At 39.2% G+C, this 12,500-nt stretch overlaps 1 protein-coding gene across 2 annotated transcripts in view; it reads left to right on the forward strand.

Annotated features, from left to right (window-relative positions):
- Positions 1-12,500, forward strand: part of LOC138052714 (uncharacterized) — a 24,209-nt gene that overhangs the window by 7,904 nt on the left and 3,805 nt on the right. Inside the window, exon 2 of one of the 2 annotated variants that reach the window (XM_068899269.1) lies at positions 11,770-11,927. In XM_068899269.1, the coding sequence (XP_068755370.1) occupies positions 11,770-11,927 (158 nt within the window). Of the gene's footprint in view, positions 1-11,483; positions 11,928-12,500 lie in introns of those variants that run through there. The other variant, XM_068899268.1, reaches the window with a different exon arrangement.

The following is a 12,500-nucleotide window of genomic DNA, read 5'->3' on the forward strand; positions in this document are numbered from 1 at the left end:
GAAACAGGGTAATTAATTTTCTTGTTTCACAGTTCACGGAAAAGAAACTCACACTTGAGAAAGATTTGTGGCCTTACCCTTTATTTGTATTGGTTTAAGTCACCTAAAGGTAGTGGCATGGTGGTGTTCTGGCTAGCGTGTCGGACTCTCTGTCTAAAGCTTAAGGTCTGTGAGCACCGGATCAAGTCTAAGGACGATCAGCAACTTTAGGTCTTGTTCTCTGACCTTCTCTGTTATCGTGTTACTCGTTCTCTGTCCTCTCAGTACAGTACAGTGAACATGGTGAAAACGAAAAAGCTAAAAGAACTTTGATGTAACGCGAATAGTTCGTCCACTGCGAGTTGTTACAGCTCGGAGAAAAGTCATTTCGTCCTCCAGGTCACTGTCTACAGTTGCAGGAAGTTCGCTTTCAGATTCTGTGTCGTACTCAGATTCTTGTTCATCGTCTGTGTCTTTCTGGTTTTCTTCTTCTTGACGCTTCCTGTTGCTTTCAACGACTTCAACAGGACATCCCAAGTCACCTGCAGCGTCCACATGTCCTAGAGTTCTCTCCATCGTTATCTTCTCTTTTGGTTGCTCAGAAGTGGCATACATGTTAAGTGGCAGAGTTCCTGCTTTGAACATTGTTGTTTCCTGGCGTACTGTTCGCTGCCTGACAGCTTTGCCGTTGTTTGCTGCCCATTCCAACATCGACTCTCGCTCTCAATCGTTAAGCTCTCGACATTGTAGCTACAGTCCCGGACAAAATTGTTGAGACACTTTACAATACCTTTCCCTCCCACAATGTTGTTTTGGCAAATGGGCTCCGAAACTCGTGTTAAAACAACATTGTGAGGGGAGAGTGAGCTGCGAAAGCTTCAGATCTGTATAGTCGTGTACTGTTCCAACGAATTTTGTCACAGACTGTAGGTCGTGGAAATGAAATAAAGATTCCTGATGGTTGGTGTCAAAGGTCGCGTCAGCTTATTTTTGGATCGGATATCATACACTACGTAACGGGTGATCATGACTAAAACACCACACGAGTACATACGGGTAACATACGAGTAACATACGAGTAACATACGGAACATACGGATACATACGAATACATACGACTCACATACGACTAACATACGAGTAACATACGGATACATACGACTAACACACGGATACATACGACTAACATACGGATACATACCAATACATACGAGTAATACGAGTGTTTTTCTCATAAACTAAGCTCTAATTATAAGCCATGCAAGCATTTTTGCACGTCAGCAAACACGTTCCCGGTTCATTTTGAGGGGGGGGGGGACGTTGATCGACCCCCTCCCCCCCCTCCCCAAGGCTTTCGTTAAATTACGTCACAGTAAAACAATATATTTTGGATGTGGCTGACGTCGTATGACGTCATCAGATCCGCCAAGGGGTATGTATTTTTCGCATCGAGATATCAGGAATTACAAAGCTATTAAAGCCGTCAAAAGTTCTTAACAATTCAAGAAATATTGAAACGTTCCTTGCAACACTAAATAACTAAATATTTATTGACGGTATGTAAACCCTGTTGTATCGATTGGCAATCAAAGTTTCACTAAACCTGCAAAACTAGGCAATAGAACAAAACATTTTGTCTTTACTCTGTATGTCAGACAACTGTAACTGTAACTGCTGATGACAACAAACAATAATTCCGAAAAGTTATTTAAGTATTGAAACGATATTTTAGCTATAAATGTAAATATTTAAAAATTGAAATGAAGTCAGTGGAATTAATTCTTCAAAAGCCTGATATACAAACTGAATTCGAAATAAAAAATTATTAAGACAACTCAGTGATACTGTAACTGAAACTGTAACTGCTTAATGCACACAACTACTACATATATTACTTTGGTCACAAAGCGATCCTCAAATAGTAGACACACTCGGAAAACAATACTTCACACGTGGTTTCAGGGCTGTAAGCCGACACCTAGAGTCCGCACTTAAATTCTTTAGCTAACTATATACAAACGTTGTTATAATAAAAAGAACTTCTGTGTATGGACATTTTAAGTCCTGTGCATACATTTCTATTGCGAGCATCACAACTCCTCAATTGAAGGTTAAACGTTCAGTCCTGTGTATACTTAATATTTCCTCTTTTGGCACAGGACTTCTGAAACAAGCAACCTACGACTGTAACTGCTAACGGTAACAAAACACTGCTCACTCTAGCTCTTACTCAATAGTCAGTTACATATTAATATTTCAATATTTAAATTAAGAGAGTGAAATGAAACCTGGAATCGACATAAAAATAGGAAATAAACTTGGAAAGTGAGTTCGAGGCGATTTTTCTATATTAAAGTACCCGAAAATTGGTGTGCTATACATGTTCACTATGCAACGATACAAGAGGAGATTTGCAACGAACCTTGCATCACATCACATCTACCTAAAAATGTTCAACGCACATTCCTGCGCTTATAATTACGCTTTCTTGTTCTGGGGTCAGTTTTAGTTGCGCGAAACAGCACACTTTCCCGTGGAAGAAGAGATTTTTTCTGCTAATATGACCGATATTACAATGATAGTACGAATGGGTAAAGTCAGAGTTAAATTGAATTTTCCCATCCAGGTCTTTTCCTCTGATTCGCCTGTCAGTGTGGCGTATAACCACGTTATGAGGCTCTTGTCGATATTTATCGGCAAAGTCCTGGTTGCAACCGTAGCACTTTTTGGCTGAGTTCGGAAGGAGGCAGACTTCATACTGATAGGTTGACCAACCAGAACGCCACGCCTGTTGTGGGGCCAAAAGGGAAACTGAGCTAAGTTGTTGAGACTGTTGGGGTAAATTTGTTGACATCGGGACCTTAAAAGGTTGTGCGAAGGAAGCCGGGGCCTGTTGTTGTTGTGGAATTGCTGTTGACGGAAACGAACAAAATTGTGGTTGTTGCGGTTGATAGTATGTAGCACTCAAAGGAGGAATACTTTGGTGATGTTTAGTCGTTGTCGAAGCTGTATAAATGGGTTATTCTTGTAACACCACGGCAGATGAATTTTCCTGTCCACAGTACTGCTGTGGTACAACAACAACGACAACAAAACTTTATTCGTGCCCAGAAATTATATAGAGTTAACATAAATACAAGAAAGAAAAAATTACAAGGGAAAAGAGCACAGCCACTTAGAAATAGCTAGGCTAATCGAGCTAAGTGGCTAGGCTAAGCGGAAAATTTGCAAATACCCTACATTAACATAGAACTACGGACACGATTTACCGTTCACGCACACACGCGCACACACAAATAACAATAGACAAGGGGAAGTGCACACGTTAAAACTGGAAAATAAAGTACATCAATGAGCCAATCAGCAGTTGGAGATAAGCGATTCTTTTAAGAAGATTTTGAAACAGGTACGACTCTTAGATTTTAATGACTCTTCAAAGGAATTCCAAACTTTAGCTCCAAAAAAACGAATGTTAAATTTGCCATAATTGGTCCTCGCTTTAGGCAAATAGTATGAAGTCTTACTCGCCAGTCTGGTTTGATATTGATGCACTTTGTTGATACTCTTAAAAAAATCATTAAAAATTAAGGGCAATCTGTTGGAGTAATAGTCATACATGAATAAAGCACAATACAAGTATAATAAGTCACTAACTTTGAGTATTTTCAATTTCCGAAAGAGCGGACTAGAGTGGCAATTATACTCTGAGAATGTTATTATTCTGACAGCTCTTTTTTGTAAGGTGATAAGAGGAAGGAGAGTTGTTTGATATGTAGTCCCCCAGGTTATTAGACTATAAGTCAGGAAGGGATAGATAAGTGAGTAATACAACTGAACAAGGACCAGACCAGTCATATAGTGCCGTATCTTAGAGAGTATGCCAATACATTTCTTAATCTTTCTTGAAATATGTGAAATGTGATACTTCCAACTGAGATGTGAGTCAATGAGAAGACCCAAGTACTTAATAAATTCCTCTTGCACGATCTCCCTGTTAGAGATTTTTAGTTTGACTATGTGCCCCTTGACCTTTTGAGGGGGATGAAAAATAATGAAATTTGTCTTATCAATATTTAATGAAACTTTATTAGCCATAAGCCAGTCAGATACCATTCTCAGATTATAATTAACAATGGACTCAAGTTCAACTAAATTAGAATTAGAATAAAACAGGTTTGTATCATCCGCAAAAATGTGAAAGTCAAACACATTGCTGCACTTACTGAAATCATTAATATACAGGAGAAATAGAAGAGGGCCTAACACAGAACCCTGTGGGACACCATGAGTAATGAGAGTGTCATCTGATTTAATACTACCTATAGTAACATACTGCCTCCTATTGCTCAAATAGGAAGCAAACCAGTCATTAGCAATACCACGGATTCCATAGTGGGTTAATTTCTTTAGTAATTTGGTAAATTGCTGTAAGGTTGTTGTTGCTGATGCATTGACGAAGGCGTGTCCTGCATTGCTGTGCTGTTGACACTCTGACTGGACATCGCAGAAGAAGTGGTTGGCACCCACGGTTGTGACGTGTCGTTTCGTTTCCTTCTAAAAGCCTTTTGGATCTCGTTCGGCTTCATACCTTGCTCTTTAGGTGTCCTCCTGCTATTATATGCTGCTGCGAGGTTTACACTTGGTCCCTTTCTTCTCTGAAATTTTCTTTTGATTTCCTCGAGATATTCTTTTAGGCACTCGAGATCTTCGGCCACGGCAATCGTATCTTGGCAGATCCCGACAGCCTTGAAAACGCTGCTCGGACAATCAAGCAGATGACCAGCTTTTACTGGCTTGACGATAAGAGGAGCTTTGCCATGCCTACTTTTCACTGTTCTCATTCTGGGATCATCAGAAGCCGCTGGCATGATCGCAACCGGCTCATTCAAAAGCGCCTCTGCATTCCTGAACATGTCCCTTAGTGTAGTCGCAGGCACTACTTCGCTGGGTATGCCAAATTCTTCAACAGCAACAGAGAGACGTCTAAATCTCTGAGTCTCGGGGGTAGACGGAGTAACCTTTGCTACTTGTGGGCTACTTTCCTTCTGTTTACCCTCATTGGTGACAACTGGACGGCACACCTCTGTGAAGAATCTCCTTAACAGTGCTTTCCTCTCGCCTGGTAACAGGTCTTGCCATTCGTCATAAGTTACGGCAAAGTTGGTGTAGGCTTTGTCCAACCTGTATGGACCGTCCCCGTAGAAGGCTTTCGCAGCGTCTTTGTGCAGACGTAAAACTCTCGGACCTGGTCTCGTTTGATGAAGGCTCCTGGCGTGTCGTCGGCCTCTAGGTCGTAAGGGTGCCTTAGATTGATCAAATCTGGCTGTACAACAAAAGTAACGGTTTCTTTTATCCGTGTCGGTTTTACTTTTACAATCTTCTCGTCTGGAACGTTGTGCAGTAGACAGATGTTGAAAATCTCTTCGACATTAGGACTACTTTCGCTGTATTTGGGCAATCGTCGGTCATCTCTTACATATGCTGTTTGTTTATACCAATAACTGTCGTAATCATCGACCTCCACTTCTTCTTTAATTTTTATCTGAGTAGAACGTTCCTCTTCGAATGATAGTTTCTTTCTGATTCCATTTGAGACATCATCTTCACAACTGGTCAAGTCAATTTGCTCGATACTAGCACGCTTCACAGGGGTGTTACGCTCTTTTTTCTTGGGACTAAAGTCCTTCCTCTTGCTTGCCATTTTCTGAAAAAAAGGTGGAAAGGAGAAATAAATAAATGTCAAGGTTTTCGCTGGAAACTACTTGTGATGGTGTTCAGCCATTCTTCGTTTGCTTGTTCGTTAAGTCACTGTGTTTGCCTGGCCTGGCAGTCATAATCAACTACGACAGCAACTTGTAACATCAACAGTTAAAATTTAACTGCTTCATTTGCACTGCTTTGGCCTGTAATGCATGTAATGCCTATATCTACCGTTAAATACCAAAATACGTTTAACAATGCTATGTTTAAGTGGTTTTGAACTATATTCTCGTTGGGTGCCCCTGACCGTACGTCCGAAGAATTGTTTTTTCCTGATATTCTAACAACACACTTTTAAACGACAAATATAAAGAGACATATAAGACTAAATAGCTACTGATTGTGTCATTCTGTGACTATTCAGTTGGCTTAAATCATAATGCAATCGATGGTTCGTTTGGTTTGCAAAACATGTGCTTTTATCTTTCATGTTACAAAACTAAAGCAGATTTTTGGTATCATCTGCGGTAGCAAAAACACTTCACTTACCACTGTTAGTTACATCTACATCACGGTTCCTTTCTCAAATGTGTCATCTGTAAATCAGTATTACGCTCTTCAATCTGTTCATTGCACGGTAAAGATCGAACGCGTGAAGACCATCCACTGCGCGACAGGCTGTTTTTTGCGCACATCAGATTACCAGGCATGACCCCAGGCCACCAGTTTAATACCAAATATCCTTGCTTTTGTAACGCAAACTTTCCTTAGTCGGGAAAGTAATGCGTAATATTTTACTTAAGTTGTCGTTACTTTGCATAAAAATTTACTGGTATGAATTTTACTCGTATATTTTCGTATTTTTTTACTCGTATGTATACGTATGTTAGTCGTGTGTTAGTCGTATGTTACTCGTATGTGTCCGTATGTTCCGTATGTTACTCGTATGTTACTCGTATGTTACCCGTATGTACTCGTGTGGTGTTTTAGTCATGATCCGTAACGGGTCATACGAAACCCCTTTGTCACGCAAGATGAATAAAACCGACTTCGTAGCCCTTTGTAGGGTCTACGTAAGTAGCCGTTCACGGAAAAAGGGTCGTTTTCGTGTTTGTTATCACGGATATCGGAAAATTATTTCTCTTTTTCACGTATCACGATAATCATATAATTCACGGTTCACGAATTTTATTTTTTTTTAGATTACGGATCACAGAAAATAAATTCGGTCGATCACGTTTCACGCGAAACCCCCTTACGGCCCCTCTGCAAATTCTTGTCAGCATATCGTAAATTTGTATCATCAGCAAACAAGTAAAACCTGAATTTATCAGAACAAGTATAAATGTCATTTACATAAATTAGGAAGAGTAATGGTCCTAGAACAGAACCTTGCGTGACTCCAGTGACCGAATTCCTCTTGGAAGATACATGATTATCAATTTGAGTTGTCTGAGTGCGGTCAGCCAAGTAAGACGAAAACCAGGTGTAGACAATACCCCTAATTCCGTAATAATGCAGCTTGCTAAGGGCTTACCGTATTCGGCAAAACGAAACGAAACGAAAGAAAACAAAACAAAACAAAAAGAAGTTTATTACACATGCAAGAGTGAACGACGGCCGGGCACTAACAATTATTGTCCTCGCTAGATCCCTTGTTTCGCAAAATACCAATAGCGGTCGATTGGTAATCGACGAAACAAGGCTCGCAAACTATTTTTATTTTTCGTCCTCGTACCACTAACAATCGGTGAAGTAAAGCGTCCAGTGAGAAGGAAAATATATAATAATCTCATAAAAATGTAAACAAACAGAAAAAACATAAAGGTAAATAGCCAAAAAGCAAATAATAAATTAATAAAGAAAAATAAACTGGGATGATTTCTGAATATGAGAAAATAATATTTTGTTGGAAGTAATTGGAATGCGATCACCTTGCTCTTCAAGAAATAGCTTCGATGATACTAGTTCATTTTTCTTTTTTTGTCTATTTTTCGTTTGTGGTCTATTTGTTCTTACTTTTTGTCTATTTTTTTAATATTAATATTATAATTTTTTCATGTTCCCGGATTCTGATACGACATCTATAAAATTAAGGCCATTTTAGGGCGTATTTACATGGAGGTGAGGTAATCCAGGGAGCTAGGGTAACCCGCCTACGTTGGGTCTAAAAATAGCTCGCGTTTACATGCAATATTATCACACCCGGATCCCGGGTGACCTTTCTCGAGAATACCTCATGGTCGCTAAGTACGTAAACAGGCAAAAGGGCGTTTAAAGGACGCAATGTGCCGGTTAATACTTTTTACTCTCACTAGCTTGTGTTGCTTCAACTTTTCAGTGCTGTGGCTTCTTATTATCACTGTTAATGTTGCAACGCTTCCGCTAAAGGCAGTATATCGTGACACTAGCCAACCCCGCGTTGCCAGGTTACCCCACCTTTAAGCCTTAATTAAGGTTGGCAAAATGCGACCCCTGTCTGGCGGGTTACCAGGTATGGCAGAATGCGAAGCTGAAAAAACAAACTTTTGTCGCATCTGTAAGCCAGTTTTTGGTTTATCAAACAACAAAATTTCGAAAGCAGAGAGCTTATGAAAATAGTTTGCGAACCTTGTTTCGTCGATTACCAATCGACCGCTGTTGGTATTTTGCGAAACAAGGGATCCAGCGAGGACTATAATTGTTAGTGCCCGGCCGTCGCTCACTCTTGCATGTGTAGTAAACTTCTTTTTATTTAGATTTGTTTCGTTTCGTTTCGCCGAATACCGTGAGTCCTTGCTAAGTAAAAAAGAATGATCAATTGTGTCAAAGGCCTTTTTAAGATCAATGAAAATGCCACACGAGAGCATTTATTTATTTTATTTTTTATATTTAATAGCTTCAACAGAACATGAAAAGACTCGAAATCCATATGAACATGCCCCATACTTACATAAACATATGTGATTCAATATACGAACAGATAAATAACTAACAAATAATGACACATAAAACAAATAAAAACAATAATATTAATAATAATAATTTATAGACAACAGACTGTTGCCGGGGTAACAGATCTGCATTTAGAGCAAATAGTTTTAAAAGTTCTTATTCGGTCAGGATCCAAAGCCGAATGAAGAAGTGACTTGTAATGCGAACGAACTTTCGTTTTAAAGGATGAAATAGTAGTACTCTCCTTAGTGTTAAAAGGCAATGAATTCCAGAGAGATATATAATCCTATAATTAAAGTAAAAATCCCTGAAGGTTGAGGTTTTAGTTAAATTAGGCTTATAGTCAATACTGATAAAGGAGTTCCTAGTTACTCTGGACTTACTATATGGAGTAACATACTTAAGGATGTCGAGGTTATTTACTTATCCAAGTTCATCTGAATGGAATTCACAAGGTAAAATATTGCATGTTGAGTAGAGGATTTCTTTCGAAAACCATATTGCGCTCCATATAACAGTCAGTTTTTCTCAATAAACGATTTTAGACGATTAAACATAAGTTTCTCAAAAATTCCTGCATTATTTGTTAATGACTTTATTCTTATTATTGATTGTCTTTGTTTATATTATTAATTGTGTGGCAAATAAACATTCATCCATTCATTCATTCATTCATTCATTCACTCATTCATTCACTCTAGGGCTTCGTCACGCGTTTCTCCTCCTCCTTCTGCGTCACAAAGCCCCAAGAGTGTCTGCGTGGGAGGCTAGGCTCCCGTGGGAGTCTCAGACGCTTCTAAAAGTAAATCCAGGTAGTTCTGTCAAAAAGCTCGATGAAGAAGTCAATTCGGAGGAATGCTCCTACTGATGGGCTTCTGTTTCGATAGATTCACAACGCAGACGACTTAGAGTCATCGGAGAATGATTAGAATAACGCCAAGTTAAACCTTGTTCCCAGGGTCCTCTCTACCCTGGAAACGAGGTTGAGCTAAGTCAACGTCATGTTTCAGATGGGATCCTAAGAGACAGGTGGTCTAGGACTGCAACATTGAACTAGGCAGTTATTATGAAATTTTTGAAACCAATAAAGCGGAAGGTCCAACGAAATTAAAGATTAATGATTCACAAATGAAAAAAAAAAAAAAAAAAGAATTGTCGAAACCAATAAACTTATTCGACCTAGCGTGATGTGGCAGATTTGCGCGTGAACGATGATTGCATTTGTAGCTTTCCTGTTCTCTCATTTACTATTTTTTTAAACGAAACCTCTCGTTTCTAATTACGAAATACGCTGGTGCAAATATTTTTGCAAACGAATTTTGACATAATGTTAGTGAACTTTTTATTTCCTTAAAACAAATAATTCCGTCGGTTCTGTACACTTCGGAAAATTCTCAGCGATTACAGGAAGCAGATATAAAACGAATAACTACAGGAAATCGGAAAAAATCTGTGAGAATTTGAAAAGAAAATTGATCAATACGTATGTTTTGCCAGTTGCAATGTCATTATTAATGACACCTGCGCATTTTTATTGAATTAATTTCATGAATAAAAGATAAAAAAAAAACTAATTAACAAACGGATCAACAACAAACCAGTCAACACCCAAATTGAATTGCTGAACGTATCCAAAACGTGAAGAGAACGTGATGCTCATTATAGATTAGGCGTGATGCCGCCATTGCGGAGACGTGGTATTTTGTATTAATATAGACAGACAATTGTAAAGCTTGTGCTCGTAATCGTAACACAAATAATCGCGCAAATGCTGCGACGCAAGAAGTTTGTGGGACAATTTATTCACTTTTTAAAATTAAAACTTCTAATTTTCATGATAATGTCAATATTGCGTCCTTAACTACAATGTTGCAAATTTTTGCGTGGCCATATCTCGTGACACGAAAGTTTTGCTATTTCAAAACGAAAACGAAGCAAGTCACATTTTGCGATTTTCAGAATGTTTTCTTTGCGCGGACCAGCTGCCGAAGCTGCGGCACCGAAGGTCGTGCATTGTCCAGGGAGATTGGAAATTATAGTCAATAGGGAATCCACTCTGAGGATCAGAAATGGCACTCCAAAATATAACTTAGCGCTATCGCAAGTATTTTACGATTATTCAGTCTTGTTCACGCAAGTTGTACAATTCGGGTGAACAATCCTGGAACTGGATGGGTACGGACGGTTTTAATTCAAAGGAAAAATAGAAAATGAATTGTTGTATGTTGTATGCTCATTGTTGTATGCTCACGTTTCGACCGTAGCCGTCAAAACCTAAAATTTGATGATTTGTTGTTTTAGGGAGGACGGCAAAGAAATACACTGCAGTGCGTGCTGTACAGCGAGAGGTCACGGCAGAAAAAAATAGACAAAAAATGACGTTGGAAGTAAGAGTATAATTGAAGTAGTCCCGTCAGCTCTGGAGTAGTTTCTGCGGTAAGGTGACGTTCAATCTCCAACGTTGCATGTTGACAAAATCAGACATGCCTGGATGCTATTGATACTACTCTAGTGTGAATATTAATGCATAGTGCGTTTTACAATGCCACATCTTTAAATCGCGTTGGTTAAGACTCTAGAAAGGAGTGTCAAAACGCTGCGTCTTGAATTTTAACTGTGTAAGTTGCATTCAATCATGTCCAAACCAGAGATGGAGCAGTCATAACCCCTGTCCAAGTCTATGTTCTCTAGATGCAAACTTATAATGATGATGGACAGTTTCTCCAGGTTTTATGTCTTCTCATCCATTGAGGCAATGTTTTGAAAAGTACGGGCCGATATAATGAAAGGAGAATGACTAATTATTGTTTGTAGTTAAATTAACCACAAGCAGTAATATAGAGTACCCGTCAGCTGATACCTGACGGGAACAGCCCAACTGAACCACTTACAGGCAGCACGTTTCCAGATATAAACGGATGCAAATGATAAGCTGACAAAGCTATTCCAAAACGAAAATGATTTTTGCAGCGACGTTCTTAATGCTTTCGCTCCTCAATGTTTCACAACTTGTGAAATCTAATTGTGGGGACGGATATTGTCAAAAATATGCGCTTAATCTCAAAGAAGATGCCTTCGAGAACTCGGAGTTTGTCGGTCATGTTTTTCACAAATCTTTTACAGTTAATCCAATTGACTGTTATGTTTTGTGTGCAGAAAATTGTAGGTGCTTGTCCTTCAACTACAAGGAAAACGACCCGGAAGGTAAATTCTGCGAGTTGAACGACGAGAGCCAGTTTACCGCGAATTCAAGTTCCTTGAAAAGATCTCCGGGTTCGCGTTATTACAACCTTCGAAGAGAACTGTTCAAAAAGGTATTCAGATAACTAATGATGAAGTCAAGTGCTTTAAATGAAGAGAGAAAAAGTAAAATGCAGGGTAGTAGTTTAATACTTAAACTGTCAACCGGTGGCTCATGCGGGGCTGCCATGCGGGAGTTCGTGAGATCGACTCCGACCGGACTACCATCGACTCAGAGTCTTAAAATAACTGAGGAGAAAGTTCTGCCTTCGCAATTTCACATGCAAATGGTTAGACTTTCAAGCCTTTTCGGATAAGGACTATAAATCGTAGGCCCCATCTCACAAATATCTTCCGTGTTATAAGTTCCGTGTGGGACGTTAAAAAACCCACACACTATTCGAGAAGAGTAGGGGATGAAGTTCCCGGTGTTGTGAGCGTGTATAGCAGATCCACATCAGCAGTATAGTTTCCAATTCTTCAACGTGCTCGAACAAATAACTAACTAAGAAGGTCCCGTTGAAGTTTTGATACCATTTTCAAGTTGATTTCTCGTATTACTGTGCATGATTATTATTCCAACTGTTATTTTTTTCATTAAGGCAACTCGTATCTTTGGGACAAACGCTATGGGAAAGTGTCAACGT

Source organism: Montipora capricornis, chromosome 6 (genome assembly GCF_036669925.1).
Source record: "Montipora capricornis isolate CH-2021 chromosome 6, ASM3666992v2, whole genome shotgun sequence".
In the NCBI taxonomy this organism is placed as follows: Eukaryota; Metazoa; Cnidaria; class Anthozoa; order Scleractinia; family Acroporidae; genus Montipora; species Montipora capricornis.